Source organism: Sander lucioperca, chromosome 13 (assembly GCF_008315115.2).
Source record: "Sander lucioperca isolate FBNREF2018 chromosome 13, SLUC_FBN_1.2, whole genome shotgun sequence".
NCBI lineage: Eukaryota > Metazoa > Chordata > Actinopteri > Perciformes > Percidae > Sander > Sander lucioperca.
The window spans coordinates 11,026,787-11,051,580 of record NC_050185.1 but is presented as its reverse complement, the minus strand read 5'-3'; the positions used below and the strand labels follow the sequence as shown (position 1 = coordinate 11,051,580).

Below are 24,794 nucleotides of genomic sequence, written 5' to 3'. Positions count from 1 at the left end.
TGCTTTTACTTCAGACTTGTTCTGTCCCCTCTGGTCTAAATTTGTGGTTGCGAGCGTTACATTACAACAGATGAACTCAAACGTTCTAACGAATATCTGCACCAAACATGGCTGCAGCTTTAAACCAACACCTGAAACACCAATAAGACCAGGACCTACTTTATTTCACCAAAAACAAAAAGAAAATGTACACAACCTAGCAGTACTCTGGCTTACTTTAAGCCATTGTTGTCCCTGGAATTAACCCAAGTAATCTTGAACAGATTCTGGGACATCGCTCATCATAGGTCTGGCATCCTTCTGCAGGCTGCTGGATTTAGGCTGCTGAGTGGCTGAGCATTTCCTGGGATGGTTGCTCACCTGAATTAGCTCCAACATTAAATGTAGACAGTTCTATTGAGTTAATGAGGCTTATTATTACTTTTTAAAGAATTAAGCAGGTGTAAAGGCAGCTATACTTAGTTAATGATACTTCACTTAAATGCATTTATGCAAACAGCATGGAGTACCAGGGACTTGCAGAAAATATTGCAGTTCTCATCACTTAATGGGTTAACTGGACACTTTCTCCAAAAGTATAAAATTCCTCAAATTAAGGAGATAGTTCTGAGCTAAATCTCTGGGCTGATAACGTGCCAAACACAGGAGACACAGCTGGAAATTATCCTCCTTCCCCTCCCTATGTAGATTTGAGCACGTTGCTCTTATGTCTCTCTGTCTGCTCTGTTTCCTCCTCTCAGATCTCTGTCCGGGCGTATCGTCGGAGGAGTGTGGTGGTTTTTCACCCTCATCATCATCTCCTCCTACACGGCTAACCTGGCTGCCTTCCTCACGGTGGAGAGGATGGTTTCTCCCATTGAGAGTGCCGAGGACCTGGCCAAGCAGACAGAGATTGCCTATGGGACGTTAGACTCAGGCTCCACTAAGGAGTTCTTTAGGGTGAGTGTCTCAACTGGCTGTCATCCATGCTGTCGCTGCACTGTATAAGAAGAGCTGCTCTAACTGTAGTTAATAAGCTCAGAGCTGAATAAGTCCCTGGAGCTTTCCTGTGGGTTTTGATTTATTACCTGCCAGGTAAAAAATGAATGAATAATCAATAATAGAATGTCTAAAATTGTTTTTCCCCTGATACAGCACTTCCAAAGTACTTACACTACAACTACACTTGATTAATTCAGTGCATCATAAAACAGGGGTACAGTTACTAAAGGAGTAAGCAGCTACGGGATAATTGCATTTGTTTGATTTCAAAGACGTTGTTTAGAGATGGATAGCCAAGATGAGCTCATATTTTATCCAAGAGCATCAGTCCTTCTGTGTCTACCACAAAACTAAATTATGGTTTTAGGCTTATGGTTTTATAAATATATTTCGTCCACAAAATGAACTTTGGTTCTCTCTCTCTATCAAATCTCACTTTGTTTCTTTACACTTTCTGGCAACCGGAATAATTCATCAAGGTCTTGTAAAAAAAAAAGAAAGAAATATAGCTGCAGCCTTAAAAACACTAATAATTCAACTTCATTTAGTGTTGGCCATTCAGAAAAGCAGGTGACAGATTGTGTAAGCTTGTAGGTTTTTTTAATAAATGAAACTTATTAAATCATTGTAAAAAATATAAATTTTTGCAATTCTGCATCAATTTGTGAGGATGTTGTTCTGTTTCAGCCTCCGAATCATTGCCCACATTTCTGATGTGTTCAGCAATTCATAAAGAATTGAGTGAAACGACAGTTCAGTCTGATGATCAGGGCAGTTCTGTTTATGTTTGAGATTTTAGAAAAAAAACTTTTCCAATAAGAACTACAAGATGTCATTATAATTCCAATTTGTGGGCTTCTTTCACTAAAAAGCAATCTCTAAGAAGACGTCCTATTCCTCGGAAATTGAAATGTCATTCACATCCAGTGTCCGGCTCTGAGCTGTGTCTATTTTTAGTCCTAGTCGTCTCTTGGTGTGAGTGCTCCAAGTGGGTCTGAGACGTTTGATAAATACAAACCCTGTAGTCTCTGTTAGACTCCGGAGTGATCAGGAAGGCACTGTGTGTTGGTTTCAGACTCTGCCTTAGCCCACCGGGAGTTATAAAATTACATCTTACAATCTCCTCTGAGATTTACAGACAGCTTATGTAAATATGCTTAAATGCAGTAAAGGTAGAACAGCTTGTTTCTGGCTATAAGGTTTGGTTATCTGCTCCATTTTACACTCACAGCTAACAGGAGAGGGCTTTCTTGTTAGGACAGAGTCAGTCCAAACATAATCAAATAAAAGCATGCGTAGGTCTCAAGAGAAAAGTGTGTTTAATAGTGGAGAGGAATGATTTTGCAGGGATGTGACCAAGTGGAGGCATGTACAACGTTTCTGTGACCCTACCAATTTATAAAGGCGTTCAAGCAGAGTGGCATGGTCTGCTGTGCCAAGCTAAACTCAGGTCTAAAAGCATTGATTTGGAGCAATCAGCATGATCAGTGTGGAGGAAGTCATCTGTAACTCGCTGTCTCCTGCATTACAGTGCTTTAAAACATTACTTGTGTGCAGAAGAGATTTTATTTTGCAAAGAGAATCCAACAAACTGCAGCATGTTGAAACTCACTGATTATAAAATATAACATTTTAACTGTTTCAAAGATCTGGATTTAGTTAACATCTAGGGGAAGGATAATCATTTCATATTAGATGTAGTTTTCTCTAAAATCACAAAATAAATGTATTTAATACAGCACATCCCGAGTCACATAGCTGTGTTGATGCTCTCCTTTTTTATTGTATAATAATTCAAACTAAAGTTCCGTCATAATGACTGCAGGGACAGACACCCGATGTGATATTAAACAGGACACTGTTTCTTGCACTTGCGTGTTTGCTTAAATACCCACGTTGACGTTGAAAATGAGTTTTTCACTTTTCAGCAGACTTCTCCATTTGTAGTGTTAACATTATAAAAGAGGTGATGAAGTAAAGAAAGAATATCTTTAGGTGATTGGCACATGCAGCAGCCCTAAAATACCCCTTTTGACATGTCTGTTAAAGAAACATTAAATTCAACTACATCATTGATTACTGTTGAGGCTTCCTGGTGAATCATCACATTTAAAAGCAGCTCCATAAGCGACAGTGGATGTGCTAATCCCCAATGTATTTGGCAGGCTGCGATTTGTCAGAGGTGCTCCTGAGGAGATAATTGACAGGCGTGTAGTGACTTCATCCTGAGTGACAAATAGTCTGCCTTTCTTCCTCCGAACAGAAATTGTCAGTGCAGAGAAGCTATTCTGAGCAATTCTTATTGAAATCTGGTGATTCAAAGTTAATGACTATTAAGAGCTGTAAATAACTTTTATAGTGATCTGAAGATCATACAGCTTCCTCAATGCACATCATATACAATGATAACCAACATATCCGTTTTTCAAATGCTTACTTTTATTCTTTTCTGGTTTTCAGAAAGGATTTGAAACATGCTTTGTTCTCAAACCTGGGCTTTGCAAAGGGGTTAGAAGACTAGACTAGAAGCAGGGGGAAACAGCTAGCCGGGCTCTGTCCAAAGTCCAAAAAAGCAGCATACCAGAACCTCTTAATCTCACTTATTAAGATGGCATACATTTGTTTAATTCACATTTAACCCACATTTTCCAGAAGTACTTTCAACAAGCCGCTGAGACTGACAATTTATGTGGATCATTCAGTTTGTGTGAGATATTGTATACAGTATACTGAAGTCAAAGGGGTGACAGTGAATAATGTTAGCAAAAGTGGGAAAGGAGAGCACAAGTAAGAAGCAGTTTGTTTACCTTTTATTCCAAAATCAAAGTGTGTTAGTGATCATTCTTACTTTAATTACAGCGGTGCTGCTAAACGAGCCTCGCTCTAATTTAGTTACATTATTCATTTGTGTCCACTGATCTAATTGCATGCAGATAAAAAAATAAATAAAAAAAAACACCAGAAAGATTGCACATGCTTTTTGTGGCCTGTCGTCTCTGTTTCTGGATGACAGTGTGACATGCACACAGAGTCACTCTCAGCCCTTCAGTCAGTTGCTAACAGATGAATTTGCAGCTAGAAGAATTTGAGTTTGGACCAGTTTATTTCCAGAATGGATGAGGGGCAGTTAACCCACATTCCTCATGTGCCCTGTTAAAAGACTGTTGTGGCTACACAAGTCATTAATTAAAATTGATTTATTGAATAATTTGTCTTTGTTAAGCTGCTGTAGTGAGAATAATGAATCTGACAGCAAGAGGAGCTGTACAGATTTCAACACAGGCGACCAACCTGCTCCTGACAAGCATGCATCTTCATATAACCCAGAAAAGAATCACTGTTTTCACGCTATGGTCAGGCCTGTCTTCAGCTTTTACTGTCATGTTAAGAGTGTTTAAATGAACACTCAACTGAACTGTAATCGTGCATATGTCAAGAATGATTCACTTACTAGCCTGAGCCCACAATCCATTACAGCTCCGGTGAATTGTTTACACAACACGGCCGTACACACCACCGAGCTGACATAGTTTGTCAATTCACTCAGATGTTTTCCTTTACTTTCACTGACCAGATGTGATGTGGGACTGACTCACACAATTTCTGAACATACAATCTGGATTAAACCAGTCCCACACACTTGATTTCTGTATATCAAATACTATAAATAAGTAAATACAGGCGATAGTGCCCGGTTAGCAAGGACAACTCAGATAATTAAACATGCAAGAACAAACATGAGAACTATATAGGACCATCAATAAATGGAAATAAAATGTCAAATAAAATAATCTGATTTTCTCTGAGAACTTGCTCCAGAGTTTCGGAGTTCTGACGTCAGGTGCTCGTTCACACTTCTACTTCCTGTTTGACTGAGTGATTATGAACCTGCCTGTCATGCCCTAAATCACAATCCTGACAAGCAGCCCCTTGAATACATGTAGGAATATGCAAAGTTTCAACCCAAAGATTCCTCTGAGGCGCTCCCCCCTCACCGAGCTCAGCAGAAGGTCACATTGGCCCAGTTTACTGCAGCTTCTCTATTCTTCCCTCTATTGTAGACAGCTGGGTACTCTAGCTCCCCGGTGACCGGCAATCAGCCTTTCACTGCCCATTTTTAGCAGCGTACTGAGTGTCAGAGCGAGGCTGTGCTGTGCACGTCTGTAGCTGCTCCATCTGGCAGCTGACTGGGCCACAGAGGTGAAGCTGTCAGTCTCGGAGTACACGGGTCAAATGTGTTAAAGACAACGCCATTACTGTCATACAACACATAAAACAAACTATTTGAATTAGTATTTAGCTTAACATGTGGATTCATGAATATCATGTTAGAACAGATGACTGCACAATAATAAGTGACTGATCACTCACAATTTTAATCTTTTTTGAGCTGGATGGTTTATCTGAGTGTGAGAAAAAGGATGAAGACAATCTGTCAGCTGCTTTAAAAAAACTCAAAAGATAAGAAGAGAGAAAACAACCTGCACAGGATGCTATATATTATTATAACATCATGTATAACATATTAAACAATAATAATATTTATTATATATATCGAAAATTACTTATAATTACTTAGCCCAAAATAAATATATCAAAATGCCAAAATCATCCCATAGTAAGCCACGGTATAAAAAAGGAATAGTTATTGACTCGAGGCACTTTACATGAATGCACACTGGCCTTTGGGTGTAGTCATGAGTGTGTTTATGTGAAGTCTTCGCACTTAAACATTCAGTGGAGAACCTGCAGTTGTACTTGTTAATATCTTCAATCACTACATACCGTATTATAGTATCATCAAGCTGCACACTATAATTGTACAAATGTAAATGCTGCATAAGCACAATAACTTGAAATATTTGAATAGAAATGAAACAATGATGATTGTGACTCCAGCTGTGACCTGCTGGTAGGGACAAACTGAGGAGCAGGAGGTCACTTCTGTCTGTTAATATTGATACCAAACATGGCCTGCATTTAGTTTCTGCTGAGCTGCCAGATTGTCAGACTTCAGGCTGCTGGCAAAAAGCCCACTACCTCAGCTGCACTTTTTTTTGCTTAAAGGGTGAATTCACTCGGATTTACAAGAGGCCAGGAAGTGCAGCAGTTATTTTCCATGTGATTCTTAGTTGCTTTTAAAGATCAGTTTGACATTTTGGAAAATACGCGTATTCTCTTTCTTGCTGTGTACATGAGAAGATTGGTACTGCTCTCTTAGAGGAGAGTTGTATCAATCTTCTCATGTATGTATTTCCCAAAATGACAAATTTTTCCTTTTACTGAAACCCACTGCAGCTCATTACGAATGTTTTCATGGTTGTCGATGTTTAATTAAGTGCATAACTAAACAGTTTCTGTCTTCTCTCTTTGTCCTTAAATGCAGCGCTCCAAAATAGCAGTTTATGAGAAAATGTGGTCATACATGAAATCAGCTGAACCCTCAGTGTTTGCCAAGACAACACCAGATGGGGTTGCCAGGGTACGAAAGTCGAAGGGCAAGTTCGCCTTTCTACTCGAATCCACAATGAACGAGTACATAGAGCAGCGGAAACCCTGTGACACCATGAAAGTGGGCGGCAACCTCGACTCTAAGGGCTATGGTGTAGCCACACCTAAAGGCTCTGCATTAAGGTGGGTGGGATAATATAACAATATCCTCCATGTTGTTATAGTATTCCACCTACCCTGATGTCTCCTTTTGCCATTCTCTTCTTCCTCACTCCTTAATTCGCCTTTTTGTTCCAAGTGCATCAATGAGTGAACAGTATTATGAGTTTAATCAAAATGTTCAGCCATTTTCTGTTGTGTCCTATGTATCTGGTTTGTTTCTCTGTTTCTTCTTTCTCTTAAGGTTATTGGTATATTAATCACACTCAGTAAATCCATTTGAATGTCAACGTATCACCTTCCCCCATTCTTGTTTGTTTAGACCTTCATCCTCTCTTCCCTCCTGGTTTCTGTGGTCCCCTTTTGCATTGCTTCTAATTCAACACTGAAATGTTTCGTTTTTGCTAGTTACAATGCTGGTCTGTCAATTGTGATGAATGTTAAGCTGCATGTTGGATGTTCTTCTTTCTAATTCAACAATGACAGAATGTCCCCATCCCGCACACTTCAGTTACAAGCTATGTAACCCTCCATGCCACCTCTAATATTTAACATTTTCTTTGCTGTAAAACAAATGCTTCTTACCCTTCCACACCAGTGAAATTCTTTACCAATTTGTCCCTTCCGTGCTCCCCTTATGAACCATTGATATTTATCACTATTCTTTACTAATATTCTATATTAGATTTCTCACGGACCTGTTCATTTTCTTACAAGTTATGTTTTATCGTTTCAAGAAATGCTGTTAACCTGGCAGTGTTAAAACTGAATGAGCAAGGCCTCTTGGACAAATTGAAAAACAAATGGTGGTACGACAAGGGAGAGTGCGGCAGCGGGGGAGGTGACTCTAAGGTCAGCCTCAATGTCACCAAAGTCGGGTATCCTAGAATACTAGAGTAATCGGCAAGGCTGTCGTCACTGATTGTAGTCTTTTCGGCCCAAATATCTGTTAATAAGTTACAGATAAATAAGTTTGTTTTTCCATTTTAATCATTTGCAACTGTGATCAACTGGGAACCCTTTACTTGGCTAATGGAGGAGGAAAAGCCCAGTAGTGTGAGATAAAGCAAAGTGCAGAAGTAGGACAGAGGAAGATCCAATTATTAAGTGCTTAATATTGTGCTTGTGACAGAGTAGTTGTTTCTATATTTTTGGCCTGTAATTATGAAAGACAGAAATCTTCTTTCCCTCTGTTTTTTATATCTACATGCGAAAATCGCAGCTTTGTATCTTCAAACTAATGCCAGAAGGATTACAGTGTAGCTCTGATCTTATTCAACGATTAATACCTCCGAGTCAAACAATGTATGCACTCTCCAATCCGCCGCCTGGGCGTTAGGGCAGGCACGGGGAACAGCGTTGTCTTGAGGGGACTAAGCATCGCAGGCAAACGTGAGAATTCTAATGACAGAGTGACAACTAACGGTCCAAACTTTTTTGTCCAACATCCTCTCATCGAAATCCAGCGTAAGACTGACAGAAACCTTTGGTTGGTCTTGATCTAAGGCCAGTCAAAGTCTATCCATGGCCACCCTGACCTGGTAAACCCTGCAGTAGTAGAGTGTAAGTTATGACCAGGGGCCCCATTTGTACAAGAGGATTTGATTTGCATCTCATCTCATTTTTTTTCATATTGAGCATAAAGCTGAAAGCTAAATAACTGAGTGAAGATGCATTCAGACCTTAAAGTGAGACTATGCAACTTTTGCTAAACAGCGCCCACTGTGGCCACAAGTGGCCATTACAGGACAAAGCATCGGAATGTTTATCTTTCACATGCTAAAACATTGTCTACAGTTGCACAAGTAGAGAAGAGTTATAAAGTCAGTGATCTGTCTGACTAATGCCAGTTACAATTATGTATAATTTAAAATTAGCTGCCATTAATTCCTGGTCATAGCGGACCAAGTGAGGCTGTAGCCACAAAGTGAATACTGAAGCAGGGCGAAGATGTATCGCTTATGAATTTAACTTTTCATTTGTCAGAGGAAGAAGTGTTATTTCTTCTCTCAAAAGTCACATAGTCTCACTTTAAATGTTTTAAAACCAAGAAGAGGTGTTAAATATAGAAGGAAATTATTATTATCGTAAAGCCTGTGCACATTATCTATCCTTATTTACACTATTTTAGGGCTGTGCACATGAGGCTTAGCTCTGTAGAAGAGCTGGGGCCTTTTTTCCCGATGAGGATTTTTTTCAATCAAATCTGTTGTACAACCTTTCCATAAATGAGGCCCCTGATCTTTTTGTTTCAGGGCGCAGTGACAGCCCTCAACTGTGGATCCATCTCTGCCTCTGCTCTTCAGCTTGCATCATGACCACAGTACACTTGACATATTGCGAGAGAAGAGACGAGGCAAACTTTGCTGTTATTGACTCTAGTCATCCATTCCTGAGTAAGCAGGACATGGATACTACCGGCGGGATAACACAAAGAAGCTGTCTCCTCTCTCGCTGGCAGTTTGCCTCGAACCCTTGGTTAGAGAGAGAGTAGATGATCAGTGGAATACTATCACTGTCTGACTGCCACATTTCTTTGTCCTTATTTCACTTTCAGAAAGGCACGTATGGGTAATTCAGCAATGAGATGGAAATATATTGTATGTAACTACCACTGAGAAAATATGACATTCACAGCATAACATCACATGCATGTTAGCATTGGGCTGCTGAAATCAAAATTAGCATTTATTTTCATATAAACTAGAAATCAGTACATCAGAGATATTTTAAATGTTTTACTAAAACCAAACAAAACTCCAGACAGAACATTAAATCACATATCTATTTTCATTAATCAAAGCTAAATGATTTAAAACACTAATTTCTGTTCATACTGTGTGATGTTTGTTTTATTTGATATCATATACAGTATGTGATTTATGTCCTAATTTGGCCATGAGAGTCAGAATTGTGCATGTTTTTTTTTTTTCATGTGAATTATTTTGTGTATGTCGTGAGTGTTTTTAGATGCTTCTTTCTGTTTTGCAGACAGACTGAAGGGTAAAGTTCTCATGTGACTTAAATCAGATGGCGCAGAGGTGAAGTCTACACTCAGGTACAGGGGCTGGACACAATAAAAGAAACACCTGTGCAATGCATAAAATCCAACATAATAATAAATACTATCTTTGTGAAGCTTACATGTCTCATAAGATACTACAACAACACAAACTATGACCCCAAAAGATTACTAGAGGTATGATAAGTAAATTCCTTTCACACCACTCCACCAATCTGTTATATGAATATTACTGATGAATACCAGCATGATCCTCCGTGTCTAACAAAGACAATGGTGTAGTCTCATCTTAAAAATTCTAAATAAATGTATTTGGAATGTTGGTTTTACAATCGTTTGTATTAAGTGTTAAGAGTAGGGGTGAGCTCACACAACCCTGCACAAGGTCTGATTTAAACAGAAACATCTATTCTATCTGACTGCATACAACCGCATTAAGAATGTTAACAACGTGATCTGAATTATTCCCTTTAAACGAGAGAGAAAAAAAGCGTTAATTTGCTAACTCTTCTTAGTTGTCTGCCACCAATGCTTTCTGAGTGGTTGACAATCCAGTCATCAGCCTTCATTTTGTCCCATAAGTGTTTGGTATTTGGGAATCAATACCGCTCTGACACAACCTAAAAAAAACTGAACATTGGTAATTATTAAACTTCACAAATGTAAGATTTATAGCACTAGTTGTTGTATTGCATTGGAATAGATTGCATAGGTGTCCTTGATATACTGCTCACCCCCTGGACTTAATGAGAGAGTTGGATTCATAAATTGTGATAAACCTTTAAGTTGCTGATGACAACCAGGCTTAGAAAAAACAACTAGAAAATGCATTTCCTGCAGAAAATGCCTGTGAATGCTGTAAAGCTAAATTGCTAAACTGGATTGCTGACATAATTGCGTAAGAAGAAGGTGAAGTAATAGAAAATGGGAATGGTTTTAATTAGTAAAAATTTAATTGAAATGTTGAATAATACCAATAATGTAATAAACAAAAGTGGAATATTTTAAGATTTAAAAAAAAAAAGAGAAAAGTCATAGTATAGCATGTCGAAAAAAGTGATGAAAAAGTCATAGTATAGTTTATCGAAAAAAGGGATAAAAAAGTCATAGTATAGTATGTTGAAAAAAGTAATAGTATAGTATGTCGAAAAAAGTAATATAAAATTCATAGTATAGTATGTCGAAAAAAAGTCATAGTATAGCATTCAGAAAAAAGTCATAGTATAGTATGTCCAAAAAAGTAAAAAAAAAAAAAAAAAGTCATAGTATAGTATATTAAAAAAAGTGATAAAAAGTCAGTATAGTATGTCCAAAATTGTCATAGTATGTTGAAAAAATTGTTTAAAAAAGTCATAGTATAGCATTTTGAAAAGAAACTTTAAAAAGTGGTATGGTATGTCGAAAAAACTCAAAGTATAGTATGTAAAAAAAATCATAGTATAGTCAAACGTCATAGTATAATGTTGAAAAGTCATAAAATAGTCATAGAATAGTATGACGAAAAAGTCAATGTATAGCATGACAAAAAAAGTCGTAGTATATCCAAAAAAGTGATACAAAATTCATAGTTTAGTACGTAGAAAAAAGTAATAACAAAGTCACAGTATTGTATGTCAAAAAAAAAAGCCCAGCGCGGAGTGGGAATCGAACCTTGGTCAGAGTCTGCATTGCCTACTTGCTGGTGCTATTTGGAGCAGTGCTAACAACTGAGCAGCTGTGCGTGTATGTCGAAAAACGCCATAGTATAGAATGTTGTAAAACGTGATAACAATGTCATAGTATAGTATGTCAAAAAAGTGATAACAAAATCATAGTATAGTATTTGGAAAAAAAAGCCATTAAAAAGTCAAAGCATAGTATGTTGAAAAAAGGCATAAAAAGGGCAAGCAGGTATCAAACCTGGGTCAGAGGCTGCAGTGATTACTTGCTGGTTGCTTGTTGGAGCAGTGCTAACCACAGAGCCACCAAAGAAATGATGTTGAAAGTCATTAAAAAGTCATAGTATGGTATGTCGAAAAATGTCAAAGTATAGTATGTCCAAAAAAGTCATAGTATGGTATGTCGTGAAAGTTATAAAAAAGTTATTGTATGTCAAAAAAGTGATAAAAATGTCATAGTATAGTATGTCGAAAAAAAGTAATTAAAAAGTAATAGTAGATTAAAAAAAAGTCATAGTATAGTATGTCGAAAAGAAGTGATGAAAAAGTCATAGTATATTATGTCGGAAAAAGTCATGGTATAGAATGTTAAAAAAATCATAGTATGGTATGTAAAAAAAAGTCATAGTATATTCAGTTTATGTTGAAAAAAAGTGATAACAAATTCATAGTATAGTATGTTGAAAAATGTGATAAAAAAGTCATAGTATAGTATTTAAAAAAAAAGTGATAAAAAGCCATAGTATAGTATGTTGGAAAAAATCATAGTATTGTATGTCAAAAAGTGATAAAAAGGTCATAGTATAGTATGTCGAAAAAAGTGATTACAACTACCACAGAGCCACTGTGCCACCAAAGAATTTATGTTAAATACAAGCCATTAAAAAGTCATAGTATAGTATGTCGAAAAATGTGATAAAGAAGTCATAGTATAGCATGTCGAAAAAGTCATAGTATAGTATGTCGAAAAAAGTAATTAAAAAAAGTAATATAATATGTCGAAAAAAAGTCATAGTATAGTATGTCGAAAAAGTGATAAAAAAGTCATAGTATAGTATGTCGAAAAAAGTAATAAAAAAGTTATAGTATGTTGAAAAAAGCGATAATGAAGTTATAATTTAGCATGTTGAAAAAGTCATAGTAGAGAGTATGTCGAAAAAAGAGAAAAAAAAAGTCATAGTATAGTTGTCAAAAAATGTGATAAAGAAGTCATAGTGTAGCATGTCGAAAAAAAGCGATAAAGAAGTCATAGTATAGTATGTCGAAAAAAGAAAAAAAAGTCATATGTCGAAAAAAGTGATAAAATTCTGTCCGCCACTCTTTCTCTTATCACTCTAAGCTTTCTGACCTTACACAAAAGTCATGTTTTTTGGCATATTTGTCTCTTTCGCTTAGTTTATCGGACCTCAAAACATATACAAAATCATAGTATAGTATGTCGAAAAAATTGAAAAAAGTCACAGTATACTATGTCGCAAAAAGTAATAAAAAAAGTCATAGCATGTCGAAGAATCATAGTATAGTATGTCTAAAAAAGTGATTAAAAAGTCCTAGTATAGTATGTCGAAAAAAGTAATAAAAAAGTCATAGTATATAGTATGTCGTAAAAGTCATAGTATGCCATAAAAAATCATAAAAAAGTCACAGTATAGCATGTGTTTAAAAGTTCATAAAAACGTCATAGTATAGCATGTCGAAAAAAGCGATAAAGAAATCATAGTATGTCGAAAAAAGTGATGAGAGAGACTGACAGGAAAAAAAAACTTTTGTTTTTATTTATTTGTATTCATTACTCCTGTAATGTAGATCTTGAAAGCAATAGCACCATACAGGATTTGAACACTTGATTTGACCTTCTGTCTTCCAATCAGTTTCTTATGACCCTAAGCCATCTGACCTGACACATACAGGAATGTTTTCGTCATTTGTATCTTCCACTTAGTATATTGGACCTCAAAACTAAATGAAGCATAAGATTCAAATACTCAACGTTTTGTCTTCCAATCATTCTCTTATCCCTAAAAAGCTATCTGACCAGACAAAACAGCTATGTTTTTGACATATTTGTCTCTTTCACTTAGTGTAATTGGATCTCAGAACTTCCTGAAATTGTAGGATTTGAACACTCAAACTTCTGTCTTACAATTATTCTCTTATCACCCTAAGCTAACTGACCTGACACACACGCTCATGTTTTGGGCCTATTTGTCTGTTTCACTTAGTATATTGGACCTCAAAACATATAGTACTTGAACACTGAACCTTCTGGCTTCCAATATTTGTCTTATCACTCTAAGATTTCTGACCTGACAGAACAGTTGATGATTTTGGCTTATTCGTCTCTTTCACCTAGTTTATGTTTTGCATGTCATAAAAGTGTTAAAAGTCACAGTATAGTATGTCGTCAAAACTTCATAAAAAAAGTCATAGTATAGTATGTCGAAAAAAGTGATAAAAAAAGTCATAGTATAGTATGTCATAAAAAATCATAAAAATGTCACAGTATAGTATGTCGTCAAAACTTCATAAAAAAGTCATAGTATAGTATGTTGAAAAAGTCATAGAATAGTATGTTGAAAAAAGTGATAAAAAAGTCATAGTATGTCGAAAAAGTGATGAGAGAGACTGACAGAAACACAACTTTTGTTTTCATCAATTTGTATTTATTACTCTTGTAATGTAGATCTTGAAACCAATAGTACCATATAAGATTTGAACACTCAACCTTCTGTTTTCCAGTATGTTGCTTATCACTCTAAGCTATCTGACCTGAGCGTGTACTTGATGATTTTGGCATATTTGTCTCTTTCATTTAGTATATTGGACCTCAAAACCTCTTCAAATATGTAAGATTTAAACACTCAACCTTCGGTCTTCCAATCATCCTCTTATCACTCTAAGCTATCTGCTATGACGCATAAAAGTATGTTTTCGTCATTTGTCTCTTTCACTTAGTGTATTGGACCTCAAAACCTCAAACATAAGATTTGAACACTTTCTGTTTTTCCAATTAGAAGTTTAATTAGAAGAGCTTATGATTTTGGCATATTCATCTCTTTCACTTAGTTTATGTTTTCGCATGTCGAAAACAGTGATAAAAAAAGTCATCAGTATGTATGTTATTATTATTATTTTATAGTACAGTATGTAAAAAAAAGTCAATGTATAATACGTCGGGAAAAGTGATAAAAAAAGTCATAGTATAGTATGTTGAATACCCAGGCCAGCCTGGACTGGGTATTAAACCTGGGTGGGAGTTCCCAGTGATTACTTTCTGGTAGAATGTTTGCAGCAGTGCTCACCACTAAGCCAGTGTGCCACCACATTTTTTTTGATGAAAACCACGATAGCACAGTATGTCGAATAAAAGCCATTAAAAAGTTACAGTATAGTATGTCGAAAAAAGTGATAAAAAAGTCATAGTATAGTATCTGAGATTAACTGAAAGAGCCCTGGTAAACTTCCCATTAAAGAAGCCTGAAAAAAGCCAAAAACAATACGGGATATCAATATAATGACCTCACCGTGAGCACCAGAAAGCATTTGCGAAAACTTTGACGTATAATTTGTGTGGATAAAGTAAACAAATGTGGGCATATCAGCGATTAGAAAAACTGGTACAACCAGAAATGTCGAGGTGGTTTAAGGAGGGCTGTCAATGAAGGAATGCTTGTGGCTCTTGTCATTTGGAGGCTCACTGAGCCAAATGTATAAGTCCTATTGCTTAAGTAAGTACATTGGCTGAAAGTAGACAAGTATATCTACGTTTTGACATATAAAAGGTGTATAAGAAGTAAGAATTGTGGTTAAAGAGAAAGTTTTAAGACGATGTTCTCTCTCCTCTGCACTGTAGCTGTGACATCGCCCACACTGAGCAGCCCTTAAAAATGCAGAAAACAATTAAAGAAGCACTAAACTTAAACAGTGATAACACAAAAACTGTAAAAGACATCAAAAAGCTGAATCAGTTTCTAATAGCTGAAGGTTTTGTGACTAGTTAAAGTTTGAATGACATCTGTAGATGAAAGTAATGGGGAGCAGTAGCATTTACAAGTAGAAGAAGCCTGAAGAGGATTTAAAGATTGCTCCATTGACTTTCAATGTAAAAAGAAACAAGCTTAATATTTTATAAATGTTGAAGAAAATCCATTCACACAATAAGCAGACAACTCTTTTGAAGGTCTAATCCAATTGAAAACATATTTCATATAGTCAGGGAAGTCATTTTTGAAGTCAGCCAGTTTTCAAAATCAGTAGTGTTAAAACATGTCACATATGCCCTCTGAGGAGCTTTAGTCCTCGTGAGAATCAAGGCACTTCAGATCAGATGCATCTTTCTGCTTCCCTGGGAAAATTATGTGAAATCTGATTGGTCAACTGAATACATAATTAACGAACCTTTGCATAATCAGTCACCAGAGAGAAGGCAGAAGTGAGAGGAGACAGAGGCCGAGGTGCCTGATGTGAACTGCTGTATCCAGTATGCTGGTGCTTGTAACGACTACTGACTACATGACAATAATGTGTAGGTTTGTTTTTTTCTTGGACATGAGCTCCCTATTGACCTGAGCCATTAACAGTATGCAGAAGGAAACATTGAATTAGTTACAAATAAACACAAAGGTTTTATTTGTCACATATACACTCATACAATATGTGCAGTGAAATGCAGGGTTGAAAGCCTTGTGCAAAAAGAAGGAATAAAAAGAATATAAACCCAAAGATTAAAGAACTAAAAATATATGTATAAATATATTGGCCAGATAGGTGGGCTTCTATAAAAACTAAAAGCATGATAAAGATGTATTCAAATGTATTTATTCATGTGTATTTCATATGCAATTATGTTTAGTATTATTTTATTGTTTAATTAATATAAAAAGAAATATAAGTTTTTATGCAAAACTCTGAACTATCAAGAACCAAAGAAAACTGAAGGGATGAAGTTCTCTTGACAGATACATAAGCACATACATATATCCTGTATGTGACTTACTATCAGTTGTAGGTTTTGCTCAGTGGGCCTGAGCTGTGACCCTTAATTAAACTAAAAGTTCAGTTTCAGTGTCACTACAACTCACAATTGACTTGTTTTTGCTTGCTACATTTCCCAACATTTTGTATCTGTTGTAATATGGTGCCGTAGAAATTCAGTTAGTGGCAGCACATTATTATTATTGCTAGTTTTTGCTTTAATTCAAGCTGTTTATTGCGTAAATGCTCTCAGATTACTGTAAATGTGAGTGAACCCAGGTCTGATAAATCATCTTTTCTATGCGTTTGAGTTCACTCTCTGTGGAGCTGTAAACTGCTATTACATCAGAGGTTTGGGACAGCTCACAGTGTTTTTCTCTTTGACAGTAAATGACAGGTGGAGTTATTTGCCAATATAAACTGCAACGGGCAATGGAGCAAAAATACTTTAATACTGTGATATTATGTCCCTGGGACAAAGTAATTACAAACCCTGGCTGCTTAGAGACTCGGAAGGGGAACAGATGTACAGTTTTGTCTTTTTCTCTCTGTTACTGCCATTGAGTGTTTTTAACAAGTGGTCTTTTTCACCTCTGAAGTCGCTTTGATTTCTCTTTAAGGCTCCAGCAGGGATGACAGCATAGTATTTAATGCTGTACTCTTTGAATTTAGATGTTAAATCTTTAATGACTAAATGTAATTTCGAGTATTTTCATCCACATACAATGATCTAATAACCAAACATCAAACGTGTCCTTCCAGCTGCTGCTATAATCTGTTTATATGCATAATATATAATATATACTGTATGTGGATTACATTCTGTTTTTATTTAGGTTTTTCAGATTAGAAAAAATACAGGGAAATATTTAAGTGTTTCTAAACTGAACCTGGAAAGTGCTCATCAGTGTTATTTTAAAGTCCATGGCCACCACCTGGTGGTGTGTCTGCGGCCTTTATCTGATGAGAGTGTTCCAGTTCACCCTTTTTTTCTCAGAGCTGAAATGATGTAGATATAATTTATGATAACAAGAGAAAAGGCAAGTCAGTAGAGTAGATCATCCTACTCACAATGCTGTGTGAAAGAGTAGACATTATCCGATGACAACTAATCATAATCTTTAACCAGCTATAGTTATTTTTATGTTACTAAAAGTTATTAAACTGAGGAAAACAAAGAGTATACATTTGACACAGAAACTATTACTGTAGCCAAATTTGATTCTTTGTTCAGGGAGGTCAAAGGTCAGAGTCAATGACAGATCAGCAGTCCCTCTGTGGGTCACATGGAGACAAGAAGTTATAAATCATTAGATGCTCATCAATAATACCTTTAAAACATGCTTTTAATTGCGATTAATACAGTACCCTTAAACAGAATTATTATGAAAAAGTTTTTAGCTGTAGGTCCCAAATAGAAAAAAACTTTATTTGTTTGCAATGTATCCTCATAGTGCCTCTAAAATGCATCATAAGAACCAAGAGATTACATCCAAAATGTGTCATTGTCCAAACTATAAAATTACAGCATATTTACTAGCTTGATTTATAAAGTCTAACAAGCATTTAGTTCAAAGTTTGTGTTAAAATCTTTCACTCGTCTCTGCTCCTCTGCCAAGAAAAGTCAAAAAGCAGAATATGCAGTAATGAGACTGATAAGGCTGCACCAGAGAAATTATAGTTTGTTGTTGCATTTCAATTCATGCATCTAAGTTTCTAGTTTTCAACAATCAAACAAAATCACCATCACTTTGCCTTTCAAAGAGCTCTGACTGGAATACATGACTGCACATCAGTCACTTAACATCATGCATGATTTCTTAATGTTTGTTTCTTTTGTATAAATAATCAGAAAACACAATTTGTATTCTATTCAACATACAAACAACACAGTGGTGAATACAATATATTTGATGATGCTGGATTACAACGCTGATCTTATTTCTGAAAGGAAATAAGCCTGGAAATCTATCAGTCAAGGAAATTGAACATAATGTCTTGCAAAACAAAACCCCAAAGTATGACTCCCCTCATGAGGGATTTGGTTCGGAAAAAAGTGTCTTTAGAGACTTCTTGACCACATCTGGCTTTTAACTATTCAGTCACACCTTGTTTCTCTGTGTGGGTGATTTTGTAAGACGTTAGCCTCTAATAGCTGTTAATGAAATTGGACTGTTGTGTTTTGTCTGTTAGTCAAGAAAGGGTTCCTGTTAGATCCACCATCAAAAGGGCTGCCCATAGCAAAAAAAAACATGTGCCCTCAGCAATAATTACTGCCTCTGTTTTCTTTCATTCTGTGAAAGCTATGCAGCAGCTGCTTTATTCTGCAAGTTCAAATCTTTTCTCTTCTTGTGATCAGTGTGTGCCGATTACTCAAAGCGATATAGGTGGGGTCTGGCATGCTAGGGTAGTCATGGATTATGAAAGGTCATATATTTCCACACATAAATATATATATACTGTAGTGTTGCTTGCTATCTGTGATGTGTTGGCCAGGACCCTACTCTATCGCTTTGCACAGTATAAAGTAGTTTAAAGTTTAATAACATAAAATAACATAATAAAATGTTATTTATGTTATTTCCCACACAAAGAACTCCTGTAAACCTTGCAGTATTGAAACTCAGTGAACAAGGCATCTTAGACAAGCTGAAAAACAAATGGTGGTACGATAAGGGTGAATGTGGAACCAAGGACTCTGGAAGTAAGGTCAGTCGCTGCAGGTCTTTTTATACTGATTGAAAAATGCATTTTGACCTAACTGTTCATATGCAAACATCTAAAACATACATTCTCCCAGACATGTTCATCAGGACATGATATTTATATATCTAAATACTTGCAGAATAACACGTGGAAAACATTAAAAACTAGATTTACTTCACACATAGTCTATTATAGACTAGACTATAATAGACTATTTTCTTTACATTCTGAGCATAATTCATGACATAAACATGACTCCATTACTACTGTATGTAGACAATATCAAGATTTGTAAAATTGCAGCATGATTCCACACTTATAATCATACCATAAAATTTTGAAAAGTTGAATCATAGAATTGAAGCCATTATACTGCTATTTTGATATCCGAACCTTTATTGAAATTTAGTTTATTGTTGACGTTATTCATTTGTATGCAAACTGCATATATTAACTCCAATGTGACCAGCTAGTTTCACAAAGGCATCCTTATTCTGACCTTTAAACACCACCTGAGCACAAAGTGTTTAAATGGTATTTAATAGTCATGTCTTATAGTGGAGTGTCAGAGTAAGGGTAAGGAACTTTTTTTGCAACTTTAATTAATGTAAAGACATTTATACGATAGAATGTACTGCATTTAGGACTACAAACTGTCCCTAAGGTTTAGAATGCAAATGGTAATACTCACATAAATTAATTTCAATACCACTGTTTGGTTTTTAATAGCAGCAAAATGGTTCAATTCACCCTCCACAGCTTACCACTTTGATTGTACAAATGCAGTGTGTTGAAGCAGCTATGATAGTGAATTGAGGGTTAAATCTGTAGACCTGTACGACCACGACCGCCTTCCTCTAGACATGACCATAAAGCAGGATAGATAGCAACTCTGTCTACATTCACCTTCCCAGCCCTAAGAGTAGAACGAACTTGATAGGAGGAATTATATAAGTTATACCAATTTATCTCAGTTATTGGCTGAATTAGGCATCTATATCTCAGAGGGTTTTGTAGACACAATTAGCAGCCTCCTCTGAGTACCTGTTTAGTCATAGAGCAGTAGGATGTACATTGTGTTGGTGTGGGTGTACATGTTGTTTGAGGTCAGCCTCACAGTGCCAGTTAAAAGAGTCTTAACGGTGGTCTTTACCTCCCCCAGGACAAGACAAGTGCATTAAGCCTAAGCAACGTGGCAGGAGTCTTCTATATTCTGGTCGGGGGGCTTGGCCTGGCTATGACCGTGGCTTTGATTGAGTTCTGCTATAAGTCACGGCAAGAAACCAAAAGACTGAAGCTGGCAAAGAATGCTCAAAACTTTAAGCCAGCCCCTCCAGCAAACACCCAGAATTTTGCCACGTACCGTGAAGGCTACAACGTGTACGGGACAGAGAGTGTTAAGATCTAGAGGGTATGTCCTTTATTGTTGCTCCCATGACTGTATCACTTTAAACATAAAGTACACTGTCAAACATAAAGAAATCTAGTGGAATACACTCATCTTTTATCATTACCTTAATGTAACTATTCATTAATTTCAAGTAATTTCCTTTTTTTTTTTTTTTACATTAGTTGTTCTGACTGAAGTCTTTTCATTCAAAATGATGAGTTGAATGAATGCAGCTGTGCTGCATGAATGCTGAGAGGTCACTCACCATGGTCAGCACATTAGCAGACTTCCCAGCATGCCTTGTTTGAGATTTAAAAACTGCAGAAATCCCACTGTTTAGTTGGAAAAGTTATTGTTTGTCTGACCATGATGAAGGTTAGTATTGAATTCAGTCCCTACCCCAGTACACTCATAATTCATCTGATTCTGACATCTGTCAGTGTGATTGAACATTGTTTATCAAGCTTAAAGGACCCATTTTATGCTCATTTTCAGTTCATACTTGTATTTTGGGTTTCTACTAGAACATGTTTACATGCTTTCATTTTCATTAAACATTTTATTTTTCTCATACTGTCTGTCACTGTAGAAGCACTTTTACCTATATATAGAATAGTTATGACATCACAACTGTATGGAAGTCCTGATGGGTCGTTCAAAGGCACAGTTTCTGAATACGGGCTGTGTGCAGTTCTCTGTGGAGTGGGCATTTTGATACTTTCACAGTAATTATATAGCACCTCAACCTGTTTTATAATAATAAAAAAATACATGGAAATCTAACTTTTTACAATATGGGACCTTAAATATCTAGAGTTTATTGAATTTGTTCTCTCAAGTTCAGCTAATTTAGCTCAGCTGGTTTTCTCACAAGATAACTTTAAACTAATTATTCAACTTAAGTTCAGTCAACTTGCCTTTCATAAGGCAGCAGGGGAACTTATGTTTTTGAGTTGAACCAGCCAAATATGAAAAATGAACAGTGTAGTGGCAGCTTTTTCATTTGATCCTCATCCTTTGCACATCTCTTCTGCAGCGGCGAAACGTGTTGATTCCCACTGGTGCATCTGGATGGAAACAGCCACTGTGTGTGACCCCGACACCCCAAGGCTGGCATCCCGGAGGCAACAGCCTTCTTTCATCAGCTTGGACACAAGCCTACAAGTCAACAAGTGCTCATTCTGCGTTGTGAGGCCCGTCACACTAACAGAGGGCAATGTCGCAACAGGACTTTTACTTCTGGAAACATGAGATTTGCCTCTTGTAGTGCCTTATGGAGCATTTTAGCATCATAACAATGCAATTAAAATTGAATTCACTTGAAAAAAAAAATCTGTGGAACTATAGGGCAAAAACATTGCTTCAAATGACAATTAGAACTGTTGTAATTTCCGTTGTTTTTTATTTTTAAGAAGAAGAAAAAAAGCCATGATTTGCAATCGAAACATCCTGGAGTACTTATTAGGTAATTTGAATCCTTTACAGACATTTTTGTGGTGATATCTTAAGTTGGATAAATGTTATATTTAGTGAAGTAAAGTAATTTTCTTGTTTTACTCTAAGACTACTTTTAGTTTCATAATATTTAGGATCAAGCATCAATCAATAGGGTTAAGCATCAATTAAAGTGACAAAATTGTACCCCAGTTTTTACTCAGAAAATGTCAATAATGTGAAAGTAGAGGTCATCTGAAACTGCTTAGGTGGTGTTATTTTCAAAGCCTGTTGGACATCGTACACAACTGACTGTATTCACTTAAATCCTTGTTTTAAATCAACTGCCACTATTTGGAAACAAGACCGTTTTTTTATGAGATGATGAAATGAGGTCCGCATTTAATCACTTAGTGCCATATTGTTGAAATCAAAAGCATTATAAATCCTCTCTGACAGTGACCCCTTTTTATGTGACAGCATATACAAATGGTTTAACTGAGCTTATGGTTTACACACTTTGTACACACTTAGAAGCCGTTCTCATGTAAATGCAGTATCTGCAGCTGTGAATCTCAACATTTTTGGTTAATGATAACACACCATAGCTTCTTTGGTTGTGATAAGCTTTCTGTGTCTATGCATCATGCAGAAGGTAAACTGTACATTGAGGAAAAGAGCTACAAATGAAACGTTTGTCTGTTTGTATAAGTGAACTTTTTATAAACTGAAGGAAAAAAATGCTACAAACCATGTACGCCTACATTTGTTTAATATATCAAACTTTCTCATCCTTTACTCCCCAGATAAAGTGCATGTGAATTTGGTGATAGTTTAACCAAACTGCAACTCGAAATGGACCCTGGTTTAGTTTATAGTTCCATAACAACATTTGATCCAGTTTGGTTTTGATTTTTTCCAGTTCATTTGTAACAGTACCTCAACCATGGGAGTTGCATGTATGGACACATGAACCTCTGTGGAGAGGTCATGTACAAAGGATTTTATTACATTTCCTTAATAAAAGCAGGTTTATATTCATGTTTTGGACTTTTATCTTTTTTACATGTAAAAAGAACCATGAACTGTCACTGAAGAAATTAATCTACTGTCATTTATTAATCAGAAGAATTTGTTCTGCTGCAGGTCATACAAGTCTTATGACAGGACTTCTCTCTAGAAATAAAATCATCTTGAGTCAAGGTGTATGGAAGCCCATTTGCGCCAAAAATAAGTGAAAAGTTAGACATGATAAAAATAAAATTTCTCATGATAAATCATAATTGTGACTTACTAAGCCAAAATTATAAGGAGCACAGAGGCACACTTGGATACAGAGTGAGATCATAAAAAATCTGTTACTTTCATCCCCTTTAAACACAGGGCTTTCCCCGTCATGAGGCACTGACAGTTTGAGAATCCTGCAGGGTTTTATTCAGAGGAAACTTAATGAATACAGCAGCTTAAATATACAGCCAAGAGCAGATGATGACTCTTAAAGTGGAATTCACTTTTTTGGACATGGTGAAGTTTTACGTGTGCAATAGTGCATCACTTTATTTGTCATCACAATGATCCATACAAGAACCACCTGGATTTAAATACTACAGTAGTGCCATAAGTTAAATGAAAGAAGACTTTACAATGTGGTCCAGTATTTTTGCATGTTACAACTTTGCTTATTTCTGAAGTTTAATTCTGTTGGCTGTTTTACACTTTACACCTAACTTACACAAAATAGTTGCTGTTTGATCTTCACATTGCTACATACACAGGATCCTGGTAATGATCCACAAATAAATTGGGAATTTTAAAATAACATATATAAATAAATAAAATAAATAAATATAAAATAAGTTTTATTTGTCTGGGAACACTACTATAAAATGTAACCCGGACCATCACGGTCACATCTGCCTGTGTTATATTAAATGCGAGCTCCAGGCGACACTTTTGCCAGAAGCTTAAGAGTATATATCTATGCTCAAGAGGATGACCACGTTGCCCCGGTTACCTGGTGTTTTGGATGGAGACTCCAGGAGACAATTGGTTGGAACGGATGCTCGTGACATAAGGGAGTTAGTTATTGGCAGAAAGATACACCAGTTGATTTGCAGTAGAAACTCTGTAGAATAATTCATAAAAATCAAGTTTGCCGTGCACATAAGCACAAATGTTGCTGTGATTATTTTTGCAAGTCTGGTGCTGGTTGCACAAAATGAAATGTAACCAGTGGATCTGCCCTGCGTAACATCATTTCAGTTAGAGTTTGCAGGTAGAGCAGATAACCTGACCCCTTCAGAGTAGTTATCTTTTTCTCATGTCTAACTTTTCATCAATTTCTTCACATGGCATATATGGGTTTCCATGTTAGGAAAAAAGTGTCCTTTAACACTTTATTATACAAGTCCAATAATTTCCGAGTAAATTTCCTAAGACATTTTCTGGAAGGAACTATGTGATTTGGTTTAGAGTTATTTGCGTTTAGTCGTGTTTAATTTATAAGCAGGTGTGGATTTTCAGAGGAATTTTTCCTAAAAACTACTAAAATTCTAATGGTATATTAACTAAAAAATAAACACTGATTATAGGAAGCTTTATTCTCAATCTTTTCCCGAATTGTATGCTTGCCTATAGACGCATTTTACATTTGAATGCTCCGCTTACCTGCTGAGTACCAACCTTAAGACTCTATAGGTTTTGCAAGCAATTAATTGGAGCGCATCAATTGAACAATTTGTCCGATTGTCCTTACAATTGCCAAATTCATTTTCCCCCCAGAAACTTTCCTGTGACTTACAGTCCCTTTCTAGACATTTTTAGGAAACTGTGGGACCCATAAGATAAAGTGTCACCCCTGTATCATCTTAGGGGACATGAGGGAGGTGAAGACAGCACAAGTCATTTTGACCATTAAACACACAGTTGATTTAGAGTAAAGAGAGGGTAAACATAAATGATCAGGCTTCTTCTGGATTTAACTAAATCCACAATAAACGTTTTTGTCAAGCTAGGCCTG

The 24,794-nt window shown here is 36.2% G+C and overlaps 1 protein-coding gene across 4 annotated transcripts in view; it reads left to right on the top strand.

Annotated features, from left to right (window-relative positions):
* Positions 1–22,816, top strand: part of LOC116064749 (glutamate receptor 3) — an 80,576-nt gene extending 57,760 nt beyond the window's left edge. Inside the window, exons 12-16 of one of the 4 annotated variants that reach the window (XR_004899137.1) lie at positions 741–939; positions 6,368–6,615; positions 7,329–7,443; positions 18,840–18,954; positions 20,114–20,362. Coding sequence is in view for 3 of the 4 variants with exons in the window: in XM_036008628.1 (XP_035864521.1) it covers positions 741–939; positions 6,368–6,615; positions 18,840–18,954; positions 20,114–20,359 (808 nt within the window). In the remaining variant the exon portion in view is untranslated. Of the gene's footprint in view, positions 1–740; positions 940–6,367; positions 6,616–7,328; positions 7,444–18,839; positions 20,363–21,377 lie in introns of those variants that run through there. The other 3 variants (XM_036008628.1, XM_031319977.2, XM_036008629.1) reach the window with 3 other exon arrangements.
* Positions 22,817–24,794: the final 1,978 nt, after the last annotated feature.